The sequence below is a fragment of the Nuphar pumila genome, chromosome 11 (genome assembly GCF_984573655.1).
Source record: "Nuphar pumila chromosome 11, dmNupPumi1.hap1.1, whole genome shotgun sequence".
Classification (NCBI taxonomy): domain Eukaryota; kingdom Viridiplantae; phylum Streptophyta; class Magnoliopsida; order Nymphaeales; family Nymphaeaceae; genus Nuphar; species Nuphar pumila.
In genome coordinates this window covers 103,994,411-104,015,263 of record NC_143259.1, presented here as the reverse complement: position 1 = coordinate 104,015,263, position 20,853 = coordinate 103,994,411, and the positions used below count along the sequence as shown (strand labels likewise).

Genomic DNA, 20,853 nt, shown 5'->3' with positions numbered 1-20,853 from the left:
TAGCTTTTTATATGGTTATTTGAAAATTTCTATATCTATGTTTTGGTCATCTTTAAAGGCATTGATTGACTCATAGTAGACTTATAATCTAGATTGAGTTGTCTCTCTATATAGCTTGTTTATATTAACGATGCTTATGATTCAATGTGCATATGATTGCACTATATTTAGTCCAAGTTTTTCATCTACTGTTATTGAATTTGATTTGAAACTTTGTTTTTTCAAATCGATTCTTATATTTGAACTCACTTGTTTGGAAAATGATTTTTGTGAGTATTTATTGCCTTCTTATGGCATTTGTTGTGTCCATCACAAAATAATTTATATGATGCATAATTTTTCTTGCTCTTGTTATTTTTTTATTCAGAGATGGTGTTTAGGTGAGTTGTGTTCACCTCATTCTATGTCAGTTAGATTGTCAACTTATGGTCTGACTCTAACTAACAATTTTTTATCTCTGGATCTGAGTGTGTTGTATCACTCATTTGTTGTATGACCATTATTATGTTGGATGCTCATAATTATGTTTATCTGTGATGGCAATCTATTTTTGAAACCATGGTGTTTTGAAAGATTGTACAAGTTGATGACATTAGTTTGTTTTCATTACAAGCTCTCTTACCTTTTGTGTTTTCTCTTATTGTGCATCTTATCTAAGTGTCATTATATGTAGACAAGAGATGTTTGTTCATACTTTCGTGTGTGTTTTTAGCCCATTGTTGGTGATGCAATTTTTCTTAAAAGTATTTTCAATGAAAAATTATCAATGTAAACGGTGCATCAAATTATAAGTAACCGACTCACACTAGTGGTGAAGTTCGGGTCGATCACAGGAAAACGGGTCAAAACCTGGTATTCCAAACAAAACACATTCTTTATTGCCTTGAAAATAAACAAATGCGCAGTCAAACCTATTACAACCATTCGAGCAAAAATAAAAATTAATACAACCTAGAATAAATAATTGGCCTAATGCCCTATTAAAAAAACAACAAGTTTTCGTCTGCTCGCAAGCTAGCTTCTGTTGTCCTCGTGTGTACGGGCGTGTCTCGACATGTCTACCACAACCCTAGTTCCACCTAAAATCAATCAGCTCACGACACCATCCGCAAACCACGAAACAACCACAAAAACAAAGACAAACTAGACTGTCTATTCTAGCTACGGTTAGTCCCAATAAAACAATAATTGAAATGAATATAATTATAATAGATTGCTGCCACTAAATCTAAGAAAAGAAAAAAGACTAGGTCACTGTTTTGCCGAAAACAGATTTCATAGAACACGTGAAACTCAGTTCCAGTTTTATGAAATCTGCTCAAAACCAGATTTTTAACATCAAACTCACGTAAATCTTTTGCAAAACCGTTTCCCTAACATGTTGATCGCTAACTAACATGCTAACCTAATATAAAAAAGTAGTAAAGTTAATGATTGACCACTAAAACTAATTAAAAATCGACGCAGAACTGGTTTGGCCGACCGTTTGTGACTGTTCAGGCCTGGCCGGCTGATTGGGTTGGGCCGACTGGCTGCCCTAGCTGTCAGTTTTCAAAAACAAAATTTAACAAAAATAAAAATTGAATTTTAATGCTGAAATAAATGCTAAAAACCCCTAATCTATATGCAACAAAGAAGAAAAGTAAAAATTCCTAGTCTATATGCACCTAAACTAAAGAAAGGGTAGGAAAGAGTGTATCTTTCGGCATCTCCGAGAAGCTTGGGGGAGAAGAGAGCGGTCTGTACCAATTCACGCACGTGGGTGCTTTCCTTTCGAGTTGAAATCCACAAGGTTCATCATTCCCTCAATTGCGCGTGGCCTTCTTTGCCGAGCAACGAATATGGGAGAAGTATGCTGGAGAAAAAAGGATACCGGATAGGGAGAAAGAAGGGTTAGAGCAGCATCATGTCAGCATCTAGGCTGGAGAGGAGGCTCCGATGGCACCACGATCGAGGTAGGACCTTGGGTAAGAAGGAGGAAGAAAGGAGGGGGGCGGCAATTTCAAGGAGGCAAAGACGCCTCTCACACGTCCCATCATAGCTTAAATAAGCTATTCTAGGGTTAGATAGGTAGCTTTGTAAAATTATTAAAGAAAGACTTGCTTTTCAAAATTTACAAAACACCTCAACTCAACAACTATTTTCTAAAACAATGTTAGAACTTACACTAATTCTAAAAGGTGGTTGACGCCCCACTAGGGGTATTTAGGTATTTTAGGCCATCTAAAGAATGGATCAGATCTCAAATTTTAGATTTTGATTGATACATACCTCGGGATTTCATACGAATACCTCCAAACTGCTCCAGATTGCTTGTTTTAGCTTCGTTTCTCGCAAAATTCAAACCAAAGCTTTCCTACCAGAAAACACATGTAAAACAACTAAACATGGGCATTTAAACATTAAATATGAACAAGATCATGCATAAGAATATATAAAAATATACGTAAAATATGCATAATCAGTTGGCATTGTGATTATACTCTTGATCTAGTCGCTGATACACTTGATTTTTTAGTGTCGTTATATATAGACAAGAGATGTTTATTCACACATTCGTGTGTGTTTTTAGCCCATTGTTGGCATTATACTCTTGATCTAGCCGCTGATACACTTGATTTTTTAGTGTCATTATATGTAGACAAGAGATGTTTATTCACACCTTCGTGTGTGATTTTAGCCCATCGTTAGCATTATACTCTTGACCTAGTCGCTGATACACTTGATTTTTGAGTGCCATTATATGTAGACAAGAGTTGCTTATTCACACCTTCGTATGTGATTTTAGCTCATTGTTGGCATTATGCTCTTGTTCTAGTCGCTGATACATTTGTTTTTAAGTGTCATTATATGTAGACAAAAGATGTTTTTACACACCTTCGTGTGTGTCTTTAGCCTTTTAATGGCATTATGTCTATGCTCTTGTTCTAATCGTTGATACACTTGATTTTTGAGGTTTGGAGGCCTATTAAGGTGATTGCTTGTGGTGGTCAAACTGTTGTTGAAGTTTTTAAAATATCACTTCTTGATATTTGTGAGAATTTAAATTTCTTCATATTTTTTCCAAATTGGTGTTGATTTGCAAATATCATTCTCTTTGTTATTTGAGATTTTTAAAATCTCTTTTTGAAATTTCTAAACTTTTACTACTTGTTTTTATAGAAGATGTTTATAGATAAAAACTCCAAGCAATTTTGCTTACTTATGACAATCTTATTTTTTATATTGTGAGTCTTCTTGTGTGTGCCCCTTTGTGGGTTTTGTGAGTAAATAAACACTTGTGTATTGTTCATTTGATATTTATGGGCACTTTGATTCATAATTGAAGGTACTTGACTCTTTATATTAAATTCATGCATGTTATGTGCATTTTATTGATAAAAATAATTATCTTTTTATTGTCGTTTCGTGTGCATTAAATATGCTTTAATTGCATGATGCATATATGTGTGTATTTCATATTAATTAGCGTGGTTCATATGATTAACTCCTCTTTTTTTATTATATGGGTGATTGAAATACTTAGGGTATTATTTATGCATAATTGTTTATCTCTTCTTGAGAATCGATATGTTTTTTAGTAATTAAATTCTCTTATCATCAATATTTATGTTTTCTTGAAAAATATGTTGATTTTGAGTTTATAATTGTCTAAATTTGATTTCATAAAGATTTCTCTTTTGAGGTATGCTCCTCCTGTCTTTCTTAATGGTTATCTAATATTCCTAAAAATTATCACCACTTTGCTTAAATTTTTTTCCCTTAAATGTTGTTTTTTCAATATATATATTATATATGTTTTGAAACTTCATAATTATTTGGTTAAAATACCTTCTTTTTGTAGTTGGGACCTGTGTTTTATTTTTTCTACATGTTCTTAAAGATGTGATGGATCGAGAAAGGAATATCTTTGATGCATTATGAAGATGAAGATAGCCGATGCAGGCGATTGGGGATGATCACTAGTAAAAGACATTTGAAGACTTGTATTTGCAAAAATCTCTAATATGTCATAAAGATGGAGATTCTCATTGAAGCCACTTGAAGACTTGTAAGTTTGAGGGGGAGTGTTAAGTTATATATATATATATATATATATGTTAAAATATATGTAATTCATATATATATATATATATATATATATAAAATACCCGATAGGGGTATTTCTGTCATTTCACAAGTACTCGATAGGGGTACTTGTTTTTCTTAGTTTATTTTTCTCTTTATTTTTTTGTAAAATGTATTTTTTATTTTTTGTTTTTTGCTCACTAAAAAGGGGCCCCACCATGTAGTCGATGGGGCCTCCAACGGTCACATTAGTGACCGTTGGGGGCTCCCAACGACTACATGGGGAGCCCCCTAGGTGGCTCTCCTTTTAAGGCCTCTTGGCCCTCTCCCTCTCCTTCTCTTGTGTATAAATAGGGGTGCTCCCCTCTTGTATTTCTTACTCTTGAGAGCTCTCTCTCTTTCAATAAGAGGCATTTATATTTTTATGTTGTGTTGTCTCTTGTGGGTTTGGGTATTAGCCCCTCTTTGTTTGTTCATTAGTAGATGTTGTAAGTGCTTAGTGCACTCTTTGCTTTTCCGCATATTTCATTACATGGTATCAGAGCCTTGTGTATGCTCTTCTTTTTAATATAGCTAGTGGTGTAGCTATATTTGTTTTTTGTTTCTCTCTCCTTGATATTCTCTTGTAAGTGGTTGTTATGGAAGGAGAACAAAAGATTGATCTCTCCTTCAAGCTCAATGGTTCCAACTACATGATGTGGGCCGCCGCCATGGAAAACAACCTCAAAGGGAAAAAGCTTTGGGGATACGTTATGGGCACCATTCCGGAACCACAACTCCAACTAACTAAGATGGAAGGCGATCAAGAAAAAGCTCTTGAAGGAGATGCCCGCATAAAGGCCATTGAAGATCACCAATCTAAAATAGAAGATTGGGAGAGTAAGCATGCCAAGATTCTTGCTTGGTTCATGAATAATGTGGAGCTCAAGATTTGCGCCAACATTGCCAAATTTAGGATGGCAAATGAAGCATGGTTCTTCATGAAAGGTATGTTTACACAAAAAGACCTTGCTCGTCAATTCTTTCTTCAAGAAAAAATCCGGACTATCAAGCAAGGAGAAATGAGTGTTAGGGATTACTTTAGCACTCTTGGCCCTCTATGGGATGAGCTATCCTTACTAGAACCAAAATGGGTTTCTAGTATAGATGTGGAATTAAGGAGAGAACAAATGGAAAAAGAACACTTTTTCCAATTTTTACATGGGCTTAGGCCCGAATATGAACAAGTGAGATCCTCCCTCCTACATAGATCAAAGCCTCTTCCCTTGGAAGATGCCATAGCCGAAATATGCCAAGAAGAAACCCGTCTTGGCATGATTAAAGGAGGAAATGATGTCTTGGCCGTATCCAAACCCGGCAACCATATGAAAACCTACAAACCTCCACATTTTGGAAGACAAAATAACTATAATGGCAACTATAGAAAAGCCATTTGCCATCATTTTCAAGAACCGGGTCATATAAGACCTAATTGCCCTAAGTTGAATGAAGCACCAAAAAATAAAGTTGCTTCCGTTGAAGAAGCTACTCAAAAGAAAGAGGAAGCAATCAAAGAAACGGACTCTTTTTCTCTTGCTCAACTATCGGAGGCACTACAAACTCTACTCAAGATTCCATCAACTTCGGGTGCCGCCGTAGCTTCCTCCTCTCCTCCAGGTATGTCGTCTTGGATCCTTGACTCTGGAGCTTCCTTTCATATGACCCCCCTTGAAAATGAGCTTTCCGATTTATGTAATAACTTTAAAAACTCCTATGTTTCAACTGCCGATGGTACATCTTTACAAGTTAAAAGTCTTGAAACCTTAAACTTTTCAAAAGACTTTTTGTGCCAAACGTGAGAGTTGTACCTCAACTTAATTTAAATCTCCTCTCTGTTGCTCAAATATGCGATCATGGATGTAAAATCTCCTTCTCAACTAAGGATTGCTCTATACAGGATCTCCGGTCCGGGAAGCTGATTGGGCAAGGCCATAGAAGGGGAGATCTCTATTACATGAGCAACTTGAAACTCCCCATGAACTCTTTTTGTAACCATGTCCAAGATAAAAATATTGATATTTGGCATCAAAGACTTGGACATCCAAGTTTCTCAAAAATGTACTCCTTTCCATTTGGAAAGAAATTTTGTAATGAGAAACATTTTGTTTGCAAGAATTGTATTTTTGGCAAAATGAAATCTACTCCTTTTCCAAACCGGACTTTTGTATCCAAAAGACTTTTTGAGTTAGTCCATTCGGACGTTTGGGGCCCTTCCCCCGTCATGTCTAAAGGAGGGTACTCCTATTATGTCACTTTCATCGATGACTATACTAGGTATGTATGGATCTACTTTCTCAATTTAAAATCCGAAGTCTTTGAGTTTTTTAAAAAATTTCATATGATAGTTAAAAATCAATTTTCAAGTAATATCTCTACTCTTAGATCCGATTCGGGTGGAGAATATTTATCAAATGAATTTCAAAACTATTTAGAAGTAAATGCGATTTGTCATCAAAGATCGTGTCCTAGGACTCCTCAACAAAACGGCTTGGCCGAAAGAAAGCATAGACATATCATGGAAACCACTAGGACACTCCTTATTTCCAAAGAAATTCCAAAGAATTTTTGGGCCGAAGCGGTCTTAACCTCAACTTATTTAATAAATAGAATGATATATTCATCCTTACAAAATACATCTCCATACGAAAAACTATTTGAAAGAACACCTGACTTCAATAGATTAAGAGTGTTTGGATGTAAATGTTTTGTCCTTACTCATAAATGGGACAAATTATCTCCTAAAGCTATTGAATGTGTCTTCTTGGGTTATGGAGAAAATCAAAAAGGTTTTAGATGTTTTGACTTGAAAAATAACAAACTCTATGTATCCAAAGATGTAACATTTTTGGAAAATGAAAATGGTTTTGTGAAAACTAAAGATATTGACGAAAGTGAATATACTTTTTTATTTGATCTTCTATCTCAAGAAGATGAGACTCCTCAAGAAGAGGAAATCTCTAATGAGTCTTTGAATGACCTAGAGGAAATCCCTCTTGATAATGCTGTAGATGAGAATAATAGACCAATCCAAACATATGTTAGGCATGGTCAACAAACTCAGATAAGTGCCTTAGAAAAATACTCTCAAGGATCCGACATTGAAGAAACATCTTTAAGGAGATCCAGTCGGATCTCCAATCCTCCAAATAGGTTTGTTTCCTATGAGTCCCTAACTCCTAGATATAGAGCATGTGTAATTGCATTACATTCATTTCATGAACCTTCACACTATAATGAAGCCAAAAATATTCCCCAATGGGTTGAAGCCATGAACTTAGAGCTTAGTGCCCTTGAAAAAGCAAAAACTTGGGAAATAACTTCGTTACCCACTGGAAAGAAATCAATAGGATGTAGATGGGTCTTCAAAATTAAAACCAAGAGTGATGGTTCATTAGAACGTTATAAGGCACGATTAGTAGCTAAAGGATATGCTCAGGAATATGGTATAGATTATGAAGAAACCTTCGCACCTGTTGCTAGAATGACTAGTGTTAGGACTCTTATTGCTATTGCGTCTGTAAAGAAATGGCCTATCTATCAACTTGATGTTAAGAATGCATTTCTAAATGGCGAATTAAATGAAAAAGTTTACATGGATCCCCCACCAGGAGTATGTATTGGTAAAAATAAAATTCTTAAACTTAAAAAGGCATTATATGGTTTAAAACAAGCTCCAAAGGCTTGGCATGATAGATTTAGTAATGTAATGACAAGTTTAAATTTTCGTTCATGTTATACTGACACTGCTTTGTTTGTGAAAAGTGCAGGGTCTTCTGTAGTTATTTTACTACTTTATGTTGATGATATGATCATCACAGGAAGTGATGAGCAAGGCATTAATGATATTAAAAAGGTTTTGAAAGAAAATTTTGATATGTCTGACCTTGGTTTCTTAAGATATTTTTTAGGAATTGAAGTGGCGTACTCTCCTCGAGGGTACATTCTCTCTCAGATGAAACTTGCTGCTGACATCTGTTCCAAATCGGGTATCTCCGATGACAAGAAGACAGAAACCCCAGAAGTCATCAATGCAAAATTAAGGTTGGAAGATGGAACACCTCTCGAGGATCCTACTCCCTACCGGCAACTTGTTGGGTCTCTAACCTACCTATCCATCACACGGCCAGATATTGCTCATGCCGTCCACTCTGTCAGTCAGTTTCAACATGCACCTACAACCGTGTACATGAGTGCAGTCTTAAGGATTGTCAGATATATCAAAAATACCATAACTAAGGGAGTTTTTCTTTCTTCTGCCTCGTCACTTGATTTAATTGCTTATACTGATGCAGATTGGGGAGGAAATCCCAATGACCGTGTCTCAACTACCGGTTTTTGTGTTTCCTTAGGTGACTATGATTTCGTGGAGATGCAAGAAGCAACACAAAGTATCATTGTCCTCGACGGAAGCAGAATATCATGCTATGGCCACTACAACCATGGAACTTGTGTGGCTAAGAAGCCTCCTCAGTGATATGGGCATTGTCATCTCTACTCCTTCGAAGATGTGTTGTGACAACAAAAGCGCAATCTATATTGCAAGCAATCACACCTTCCATGAGCGTACTAAACATATTGAGATGGACTGCCATTGCGTTCGAGATGAATACCTAAGAGGAACTATAGCACTACCTTACGTCACATCAGAGTACCAGTTGGCGGACTTCTTCACTAAGGCTCTTACGGCTCCTCGGTTTTTGTTTCTCCTTAACAAGCTTTCGGTTATATCCCCGTAAAGCTTGAGGGAGGGTGTTAAAATATATGTAATTCATATATATATATATTTATATATATATATAATACCCGATAGGGGTATTTCTGTCATTTCACAAGTACCCGATAGGGGTACTTGTTTTTCTTAATTTATTTTTCTCTTTATTTTTTTGTAAAATGTATTTTTTATTTTTTGTTTTTTGCTCACTAAAAAGGGGCCCCACCATGTAGTCGATGGGGCCTCCAACGGTCACATTAGTGACCGTTGGGGGCTCCCAACGACTACATGGGGAGCCCCCTAGGTGGCTCTCCTTTTAAGGCCTCTTGGCCCTCTCCCTCTCCTTCTCTTGTGTATAAATAGGGGTGCTCCCCTCTTGTATTTCTTACTCTTGAGAGCTCTCTCTCTTTCAATAAGAGGCATTTATATTTTTATGTTGTGTTGTCTCTTGTGGGTTTGGGTATTAGCCCCTCTTTGTTTGTTCATTAGTAGATGTTGTAAGTGCTTAGTGCACTCTTTGCTTTTCCGCATATTTCATTACAATATATACAAAAACAAGAACTACAACTACGCCTTCATCCCAAAACAATTGGGGTTGGCGATATGAACCAAAAAAGAAAATCATTCTGGGTCTTCCACATGAATCTTTCTTCTCCAATCATTTCTATCCAATGCCATGTCCTCGGTGAGGTTCAAAGCATTCATATCCTTTCCTATCATCTCCATCCAAGTCTTCTTAGGCGTACCCCGACCTCTTTTAACTAATATATTTTCCCATTTCTCCATCTTTCTAACTGGAGCATCATTAGGCCTTCGCCGAATATGTTCAAACCACTGTAAAACAATTCTCTCTCATCTTATTTTCAATGGATGCAACGCCTACCTTCTTACGTATCTCCTCGTTCTGAATCTTATCTTTTATTGTATTTTCACACATCCATCTAAGCATACGCATCTCAGCTACACTCATTTTTTGAATATGATGTCTCTTGGCAACCCAACATTCCGTACCATATAGTAAGGCAGACCTAATTGTTGTCCTATAAAACTTTTCCTTCAACCGCAATGGCATTCTACGATCGCACAACACTCCAGTTGCACTTTTCCATTTCATCCACCCAACCTTTATCCTATGATTTACATCTCCATCAATTTCTCCATACTTTTGAATGATAGATCCCAAATATTTGAAACAATCATCCACTGGTATTTCTTGCTCACCAAGCTTCACTACACTCCCATCACTACTTCGTTGCTTACTAAACCGACATTCCATATATTCTGTCTTACTCTTACTCAACTTAAAACCTCTTGCTTCCAATGTCTGTCTCCATACTTCTAACTTAGCATTAACCCCAGTTCTAGACTCATTAATCAAAACAATATCATCAACAAACAACATACACCACGACACATTTTCTTGAATTGATCTCGTAAGCTCATCCATCACTATAGCAAATAGGAAAGGGCTTAATGCAGATCCTTGATGTAACCCAACCGTTATAGGAAAATTGGTTGTCACCCCTCTACACGTGCGGACATTGGTTACTACTCCTTCGTACATATCTTTAATTATACTAATGTACTTAAGAGAAACACCTTTCTTCATCATTGTCCACCAGAGAACATCCCTAGGTACTCTATCGTATGCCTTCTTCAAATGAATAAAAACCATATGCAAATCTTTGTTCCTCTCTCTATATCTCTCAATAAGTTGTCGAAGAAGATATATAGCTTCTATAGTTGATCTTCCAAGCATAAAACCAAATTGATTCTCCGATATCATGACAACCTTTCTCAACCTATACTCAATCACCCTCTCCCAAAGTTTCATAGTATGACTCATGAGTTTTATACCACGATAGTTTGTGCAATCTTATATATCACCCTTATTCTTATATAAAGGCACTAAAATACTCTTCCTCCGCTCATTAGGCATCTTATTTGTCGGCCTAATCTTGTTAAAAAGATTTGTCAACTATTCTAAACCTTTCTCACCCAAGCATTTCAAAGCCTCGATAGGTATACCATCTGGGCCAACTGCCCTTCTTGATTTCATTTTCTTCAAAGCCTCTGCAATTTCTTTATTTTGAATCTTGCGCATGAAGTCACGATTCATCTCATGAAAAGGAATGGAGAAGTCTCCAAGGTCCTGAGCATGACTTCCATTAAATAGCTTATCAAAATAATCTTTCTATCTCTCCTTAATCTCCTCATCTTTGACTAAAACCCTTTGCGTTTCATCTTTGATACATCTAACCATACCCAGATCCCTCGATTTCCTATCTCTCATCTTTGCAAGCCTATAAATATCCTTCTCGCCCTCTTTGGTATCCAACTTGTCATAAACCTCCTTATATACCTTATCCCTCGCGTTTCAAACTACTTTTTTAGCTTCCTTCTTTGTTATCATATACTTCTCCAAATTCTCATTATCACGACTCTTACTTAGATTTTTATAACACTCTCTTTTAACCTTAATAGCTAATTTGACATCCTCGTTCCACCATGATGTATCCTTACCTAGCGGTGCACCGCCTTTAGACTCACCCAATACCTCCTTAGACACCTTTCTCATGCCACCCACTATCTTATTCCACATTGATTCTGACTCATCCTCGAGACACCAATCAACTTTCTTAACTACCTGCTCTGCAAACATTCCTTGTTTAGCTCCTTTCAGTGCCCACAACTTAATTCTAGGATCTATCCTATGTCTATCCCTTTTGCGGCATTGTCTAATTACAAGATCTAAAATTAAGACTCTATGTTGTGTAGCTACACTTTCTCCTGGTATAACCTTACAATCGATGCAACAACCCTTATCTCTCTTTCTAAGTAGGAAAAAATCTATCTGACTCGTATTAACCCCACTTTTAAATGTTACTAGGTAAGACTCCTTCCTAAACCAAGTGTTTGCTAAGATCATATCATAGGTCAAACCAAAATCTAAAATCCTTTCTCCACTTTCGTTTTTTTCTCTTATATAATAGCCTCCATGGATACTCTCAAATCCATCCCTACTAATGCCTACATGTCCATTAAGGTCACCGCCGATGAAAAGCTTTTCTCCATAAGATATCCCTTGTACTACTCTATCTGCATCTTCCCAAAATTGACGCTTAATGAAATCATCTAAACCTACTTGAGGTGCATAAACACTAATAATATTAATAATATCCATACCTAATACTAATTTAATAAGTAAAATCCTATCACCCTTCCTACGGACTTCAACTACATTATCTATAAACTCACGACTAATAACAATCCCTACTCCATTCCTATTCCTATTTATTCCTGTATACCAAATCTTATATCCCCAAGGTTCTATCACTTTTGCTTTCTCACCTACCCATTTGGTCTCTTGTAGACATAAAATATCAATCTTTCTCATACACATAACCTCTACTAACTCTACCAAATTACCAGTTAAAAACCTTATGTTCCAAGTGGCTAACCTAATTTTATGGTCTTGAACTATCTTCTTTACCCCCACCCATCCAACAAAGTGAGGGAACCCTTGCCTATTTGACACCACACCCGGGCGCCGGTGTGATGCGTCGCTTCTGGGCGACGACCTGGCCTTTTAAATGGTCCAATTTGCTACTTTTATTTCTATTCCTATTCCTATTTCTTTCCTTTTAAGTGGTCCAATTTGCTACTTTTATTTCGGAATCGGATGAAGCACTGACACCTGATTTCGGACTCCAGTAAAATTTTAAGTGGTCAAATTTGCTCCTTTTACCGTTCTGATTGTTTCTTTTGAATGGCTTACTGTGTGACTGCCTCATCTCATCACTTAACCTGTTTTTACATTGTAATGAGATAAATGTTACTGTTGATCGAGGGTTAAAAAAAATTCTTATGACTTGGTGGATTGGGATTTTTCAATTGTAAATGGCAAAAATGGGTAGTAATGCAGGTATTTAATTCTAGTCAAGAGGCCTAGTGCTGGTAAATCTTCTGTGGTAGCATAAGATGCATAGGGTTAAGCATTATGCACAAAAATGAAGAGCGTGTCTCTTTCCTGGAAAGTCATTATGAAGAAACCTAAGACTTGGTCAATTGAAGTTGTCAGGTGTAGATGTAGACAATTGGGTTTTCAACAGACAATGTAGCTGGAGAAGGCCATGGGAAATTTGCTGTAATGCTCTCACAATTGATACTGTTTGTATAAAAGAATTTTTTTAATAAGATGATTTAATCATATTTGTTGTATTTTGAAACATGTAAAGAATCACTTCCAATTAATGGTCCTTTTCAAGCATTACTAACTACTCCTTGGATGGAAATTAATGTAAAACAATAAAGCATAAACTAGGATTTAGAATTTTTATGTGACCAAAATTTTGGCAGCCTTAGTATTCCACTATAGGCTTAGTAACCTTCTGATTGCTTGGAATAGAACTGTAGCGAATTTCTCAGCTTTTTGCAATTTATCTGTCATTGGAAAATGTCATATTTCTCTACTTTTGTAGTAGTTTTTGTTATTCATCTTGTTCACTAACCTCTTAAATGCTTATTTTTCTTCAGATATATGACCTTACACAGCTTAGCACCTCCTGGTACTACAAGGGTTATGCTGGTCTTTCAAAAGTTCAACGTGTTGAATGGGGCAATAGGTACTCTTAAAAAAATTTATTTTTCTTTTTCATGATGTACTTGTAGTCTTCTCTGTTCATGCCGGATCATCATGAAAAGTTCTGTTTATTTCTGCGTCCTTGGTGGAGAAATGATACACATTGACAAGGTCTTCATGGCTCCCATCGAGTCAGGTGGGGCAAGTGAAGTGGTAAAAATGCTTCTTAAAGAACAAAATTTGGTTGGTGATGCTATTGTATTTTGAGTCTATGTAGGGTAGATAAGGAAAAAGATGAAAAAGGAAAAGACAAGTCTTGGTTGTTTTTTTCATATCCATTGAAAGCTGTAGAACATACACACATACTTGCACATACACGCGTACATTGGTACATAGAGTGTACATGTAGAGAAATTGGTAGATCCTAATCAGTTTATCCTCCTGACTGTCCTATCTGAAAAATCATTGTTTTTTTTTCAATTTTTGCTTAATCTAAGTCTAGTTTTGTTTATCAATGCTTACTAAAAAACATGATTCAGATTGAATTAGTTTAAGAAAATTGAAACTTCGTCATAAAGTTTTTGCAGTGTGCATTTTTGTTGAATTTTAATATATCTAAAAAGACTTGTGAATATGAAAAGTTCCTATCTAATACAGTTTTCTGGTAAATAAGTTATAGATAATGCATCTGTAAGTTCAATTTAAGCAAGGACATGCAACTATGTGTTTATCAATGCTTACTAAGAAACATGATCTGGATTGAATTAATTTAAGAAAATTGAAACTGTCATAAAGTTTGTGCAATGTGAGCTGTTTATTTTTGTTGAATTTTGATATATCTAAAAGCACTTTGTAGAGAATGCATCTGTAAGTGCAACCTAAGCAAGTATCAGCAACTATTGCATTTTGTACCCGATCAGTATAAGTAGGAGGATAAACTGGTCATGACTATATATATAGGGAAATTTTCAAAAAGGCACCTAAAGTTTGTGCATTAATAAAAAAGGGACCTAAGTTTTGAATTTTTTAAAAAACGCACCTAAAAATTATCGTGGTTAATTAAAAAAGCCCAACAGTTTATTATTGTCAAGTTTGATATTAAATGTGATGTGGAATTACCATTCTACCCTCAACATCATACTTTCAAATATGCACCTAAAAAAGAGGGGAGTCTTTGAAGGGTTTGTAAAAGTATCTTCAACAAGATACTTTAGTCGATAACACAACAACCTTAAGAATAAATGTGTGAACATACACACCCAAGAACACTTGTGCACAACAAACACAACACACCGAATCACAAATGTGCACTTGCACCCATAAGTTTCATAAACACTAAAGAGGTTGGGCTATAATCCCAAATCCCTTGAAGAAATACAAGAGGAGCTGCCCATATATATAGGGCTTTGGAGGAGGCCTTGGGAGGGGCTCCACATAGTCGTTGGAGCCCCTCCAACGGTCACAAATGTGACCGTTGGAGGGATCCAACGACTAGTGGGTTGGGCCCCTCCCAATGCATGTACAATGCATTAAATGAAAAAGCAAAAATAAATAAAGAAAAAAGAAAAAAAGAAAATACAAAAAACATATTCTTGAAAAAGAATATGTGTAAAATTCCTAAACTACCCTTACTATGACTATATATATTTTATATATATAATTGGTAAATACATATACATATATTATATATATGTATATGTATTACCTTATATATATAAAATATATATACGAAATTACAAGTTTGATTACATAATTTAACACCCCCCCTCAAACTTAGGGCAAGATGACCGATAGTTTGCCAAGAAGGAAGTTGAACCGCGGAGCGCACAAGGCTTTAGTAAAGAAATCTGTCAACTGATATTCGGACGTGACATAAGGAAGATCGATAACTCCTCGGAGATATGCTTCACGAACATAGTGACAGTCCATTTCGATGTGTTTTGTCCGTTCATGAAAGGTGTGGTTCTTTGCAATGTAGATTGCACTTTTGTTGTCGCAACATAGCTTGGTGGGTCCTTCAATTTTGATCCCCATGTCTTCTAGCAGTTGGTGAATCCAAACAATCTCCATAGTAGTAGTGGCCATGGCACGATATTCAGCTTCAGTTGAGGAGAGCGACACCTTTTGTTGCTTCTTGCATCTCCACGAAATTAGTGAGTCTCCTAAGAACACACAAAAACCAGTGGTGGAGTGACGGTTATTTGGATCACCTCCCCAATCAGAGTCAGTATAAGCAATCAATTTTAAGTCAGAGGAAGAGGACAGAAAAACTCCCTTATTTAGAGTACCCTTTATGTATCTTACGACCCGTAAGATGACACTCATGTGAACGGATGTAGGCGCATGCTGAAACTGACTTGCAGTATGGACTGCATGGGATATATCTGGTCTGGTAATACTCAGATACATCAGAGATCCTACAAGTTGTCTGTAGGGTGTAGGATCCAACAGGGGAACTCCATCATCAATTTTCATCTTTGCTCCTACAACCGCAGGAGTTTCACACAGCTTCTCATCTGTAATACCTGACCTGTCAATGATCTCAGAAGCAAGCTTAGTTTGAGATAAGAAATATCCTCTAAGAGAGTATGCCACTTCAATTCCCAAAAAATAAGTTAAAAAACCCAAGTCAGACATTTCAAATTTATCTTTTAAGATAGATTTTATACTTTTAACCCCGTTAGAATCACTCCCAGTGATGAGCATGTCATCAACATACAGAAGTAAAATTACAATCCCTGCATTGGATTTTCTAACAAATAGAGCAGTGTCAGTAAAACAAGAGGAAAAACCATTCTCAATCATAACAGAGTTAAATCTATCATACCAAGCCTTGGGAGCTTGTTTTAGGCCATAGAGTGCTTTCTGAAGACGAAACACCTTTCCCTTAGGAGTCTCCATTCCAGGAGGAGCATCCATGTAGACTTCTTCGCTTAAATCGCCATTTAAAAAGGCATTTTTCACATCCATTTGATAGATGTTCCATTTGTTGATAGAGGCAACGGTTATAAGACATCGAACAGTGACCATACGAGCTACATGAGCAAAAGTTTCTTCATAGTCAATACCATATTCTTGACTATATCCTTTTGCAACCAAGCGAGCTTTATACCTTTCAAGGGATCCATCACTTTTAGTTTTTACTTTGAAAACCCATCTGCACCCTATTGTTTTCTTGCCTTTAGGAAGATTTTGGAATTCCCAGGTTTTGGCTCTTCTCAGAGCCTCAAGTTCATTGTTCATGGCATTAATCCATTCAGGGCATTTACGTGCTTCTTCAAAATTTCTAGGTTCTATATAAGAGTGGATGGCACTAAGGCAGGCTCTATATCTTGGGGAGAAAGAGTCATAGGAAATGAACCTAGAAGGAGGCCTTCTACTTCTCTCAGTTCTACGAGGGATCACTTCATTCTGAGAGGCACTGGGACTGGCATCATTATATCTGTCAAGAGCACTCCTAAAGTTGTTTTGATCTCTATGAGAGTAGGTGATAGGGTCTCTAGGTAATTCAATAGGTTGATGTGACGAAGGAGACAAGGAGATGTTTTCCTCGGTTTCAAGTTCATTTGGGTTACTTTGATCTGACTCATTATCACTAGTATCATCGTCCTTATTCAATAAATCAAATAAAAAAGAATAATCCATATTTTCATTATGGGGGTCACAACGTTCAAATCCACTAACATTTTCCAAAAAACTCACGTTCCTGGAAACATACAATTTATCACTTTTGATATCATAACAACGAAACCCCTTTTGGGTTTCAGAATAGCCAAGAAAGGCACAAGGAATGGCTTTTGGAGAAAGTTTGTCATTCTTATCAGTAAGAACAAAACACTTACACCCAAAGACCCTTAACCTGCTATAATCAGGTTCCTTATCATACAGTTTTTCAAAGGGAGAAATTTTGTTTAAATTTTTCGATGGAAGTCGGTTTATGAGATAGACAGAGGTAAGGGCTGCCTCAGCCCAAAGATTTTTTGGAATGTTTTGAGAAATGAGCAAAGTCCTAGTTGTTTCAATGATGTGCCGGTGTTTTCGTTCGGCTAACCCATTTTGTTGAGGGGTTTTCGGACATGATTTTTGGTGAAGAATTCCAAAATTTTCAAGATAACTCTTAAATTCATTTGAGAGGTATTCTCCTCCAGAGTCAGACCTAAAGATTTTTAAACATCCATTGAATTGATTTGAAATCATCATGTGAAAACTTTTAAAGGTTGAAAAAACTTCATGTTTATGTTTAAGGAAATAGATCCAACAAAACCTAGTATAGTCATCCACAAAGATCACATAATATGAAAAACCTCCTTTTGACATTATCGGAGCCGGTCCCCATACATCGGAATGGACAATTTCAAATGGTTTTGTCGTAAACATGGATCTTTGAGGAAAAGGCAAACATTTCATTTTCCCAAGAATGCATTCATTACACAAAAAGTCACTTTTACAAAGATGTTTAACAAAAGGCAAATACGAGATTTTAACAATATTGGGATGACCCAATCTCTTATGCCATACATGAATGTCTTTGTTTTGGACGACGTTGCAAAATTGACTCTTGGGAACTTGAAGAAAATCTACGTAGTAGAGGTCTCCTCTTCTAGAGCCTTCCCCAATCAATCTCCCGGACTGGCGATCCTGTATCCAACATTTATTAGAAGAAAATTTTATATCGCAACCATGGTCCGAGAGTTGGGAAACAGAAAGAAGATTTAGGTTAAGGTTTGGGATAAAACGAATTTTTGGAACAAAGAAGTCTTGTTTTTCAAAATTACCTATTCCTTTAATCTCAAGAGATGTACCGTCCGCGGTTGATACAAAGGATGGAAAAACACTTTTAGAAAAATTTGAAAGAGTGCAATAACTAGGGGTCATGTGAAAGGATGCCCCGGAATCTAAAAGCCAAGATGTCTTACCGGGGGAAGAGGATGACATAGCGGCTCCGGAAGTACCTCCCTTGAGAAGAGGTTGTAGGGCTTCCACGATTTGTTGAAGAGAAAGAGACTCACTTGATAAAGGGGGTCGTTCTTCAACTTGAGATGCCATAGCCGTTGCAATCAATTTCTTCCAATTAGGACACAAGGGTTTGATATGTCCGGGTTCTTTACAATGATAGCAAGTTACTTTGCTATAGTCTCTTTTGCCATACCGATCATTTCCTCCTTGACCTTGATTCTTGAAATGAGGAGGTCTATAGGTCCTCATGTTATTTCCCGGTCTTGACACGGCATTAGCCATTTCACTATCTTCTTGAGTAGAAGAAGTAACAAGAATGCTAGGGTTATTTTTGCCAATCCCCATACGGGTTTCTTCACCACTTAGCTTGGTGATAACATCTTCGAGTGAGGGGGATGTGAAGGCGGAGAGAAGAGAGGACCGAACTTGTTCAAATTCGGGTCTAAGACCATTTAAAAAATTGAAGAACCGGTCTTCTTCAAGTTGTTTGTGCCTTAATTCGATAGCCTCACCACTCCATTTAGGTTCAAGAATTGCGAGCTCGTCCCAAATAGAGGATAATTCGGCAAAGTACTCCCGAATGGTCATGTCATTTTGTTGGAGAGTCAAAGCCCTCTTTTGAAGAAAGTACTTGTGGGATAGATCTCTTGAGGTGTACATTTTCTCAAGATATACCCAAGCTTCGGAAGCCCTTTTAAATTTGATGATGTTGGCATTTATCTTGGTCTCAACGGATGAGAAAATCCAAGATAATATCTTGAAGTTCTTCATTTCCCAATCATCATGTTTCTTAGAATACTCTTCAAGGGCCTTTTGTCTTTCATCCCCTCCAAGAATCTTAATATCACCTCCATCAACAATGGTAATTTTGGGTTCCGGTTTTGGTATGGATCCATAAACGTAACCCTAAAACCCCTTTCCTTTAATATGGGCTTCCATATTACCGGCCCAAACATGATAGTTTGAGCCATTAAGCTTAAACCCAAGAGAGAAATGGGAGTCTTTTTCGCCCATTAGAGAGGAAAGAATGCAAGAGATAGTATGTACCTTAATTACTTTTTGCGTCTTTCTTGACAAAAGGAGCTCCTAAAATATTGCTCGAAGAAGATGATCCTTTTTTATTTCAAAAAACTTGAAGGCACGCTTCCCGAGGAATGCAAAAGAAGGCGAGTCGCAATTCTTCTTCTTCAACGAGGCTCTGATACCATGTAAAAGTATCTTCAACAAGATACTTTAGTCGATAACACAACAACCTTAAGAATAAATGTGTGAACATACACACCCAAGAACACTTGTGCACAACAAACACAACACACCGAATCACAAATGTGCACTTGCACCCATAAGTTTCATAAACACTAAAGAGGTTGGGCTATAATCCCAAATCCCTTGAAGAAATACAAGAGGAGCTGCCCATATATATAGGGCTTTGGAGGAGGCCTTGGGAGGGGCTCCACATAGTCGTTGGAGCCCCTCCAACGGTCACAAATGTGACCGTTGGAGGGGTCCAACGACTAGTGGGTTGGGCCCCTCCCAATGCATGTACAATGCATTAAATGAAAAAGCAAAAATAAATAAAGAAAAAAGAAAAAAAGAAAATACAAAAAACATATTCTTGAAAAAGAATGTGTAAAATTCCTAAACTACCCTTACTATGACTATATATATTTTATATATATAATTGGTAAATACATATACATATATTATATATATGTATATGTATTACCTTATATATATAAAATATATATACGAAATTACAAGTTTGATTACATAATTTAACAGGGTTAACTAGTAAATTAACTCTTAACTCATCTTGGATTCGTGATAACCTAGGTTCAATGGATAGAAGCTTGTTTTTTTATTAACAGTGTAAAAATTTAGGTGCCTTTTTAAAATTTTCAAAATTTAGTTGCATTTTTTATTATATATTATATACATATAGCCCATTATAAGTACATGATTGCATAGATGTATCATGTATGCATTTGCCCTGGTTGTACCTGAACTAAATGTCAATGAAAGCAACGACACTTGCTTGCACGTACATATATTTTTCTACAGCTCATTCATTTGTTGTTGAAACACTTTTCAGGTCTATTTCAACTGCTCATGCTATTTTTATCTCAGCTATGGCCCTATACTTAGTATTTTTCTCAGATCTATTCTCTGACAGTTATGGTCTCATCATATTCCAAAGTTCCTCTCTTTCTACTTTTGCTTTAGGGGTAAGCCTTCATTCTTCTTCATTTGGTGCTTATATGAAATTTGAATACTAGTCTACCAATCTAAGATGCACTGTATGTTCTCCATGTGCTTTTGGTTTTAAATATAATGGAATAACATGTATATGTTCTATTATAGCTATGACTTGAAGGGCTATAACTGATTAGTTGTTTTTTCGCTTGGAAGGTTATACGCTTATGCTTTGGAGCTCTGTCACAGCGACACGGATAAAGAGGCCACATACCCGTGTCGACACGCATTGACAGGGGGGGGG

At 36.6% G+C, this 20,853-nt stretch overlaps 1 protein-coding gene across 3 annotated transcripts in view; it reads left to right on the top strand.

Annotated features, from left to right (window-relative positions):
- LOC149822664 (uncharacterized) overlaps positions 1-20,853 on the top strand; it is a 30,729-nt gene that overhangs the window by 7,043 nt on the left and 2,833 nt on the right. For all 3 annotated transcript variants that reach the window (XM_089981199.1, XM_089981200.1, XM_089981197.1), the window contains 2 exons: positions 13,355-13,443; positions 20,449-20,581. In XM_089981199.1, the coding sequence (XP_089837325.1) occupies positions 13,355-13,443; positions 20,449-20,581 (222 nt within the window). The remainder of the gene's footprint in view (positions 1-13,354; positions 13,444-20,448; positions 20,582-20,853) is intronic.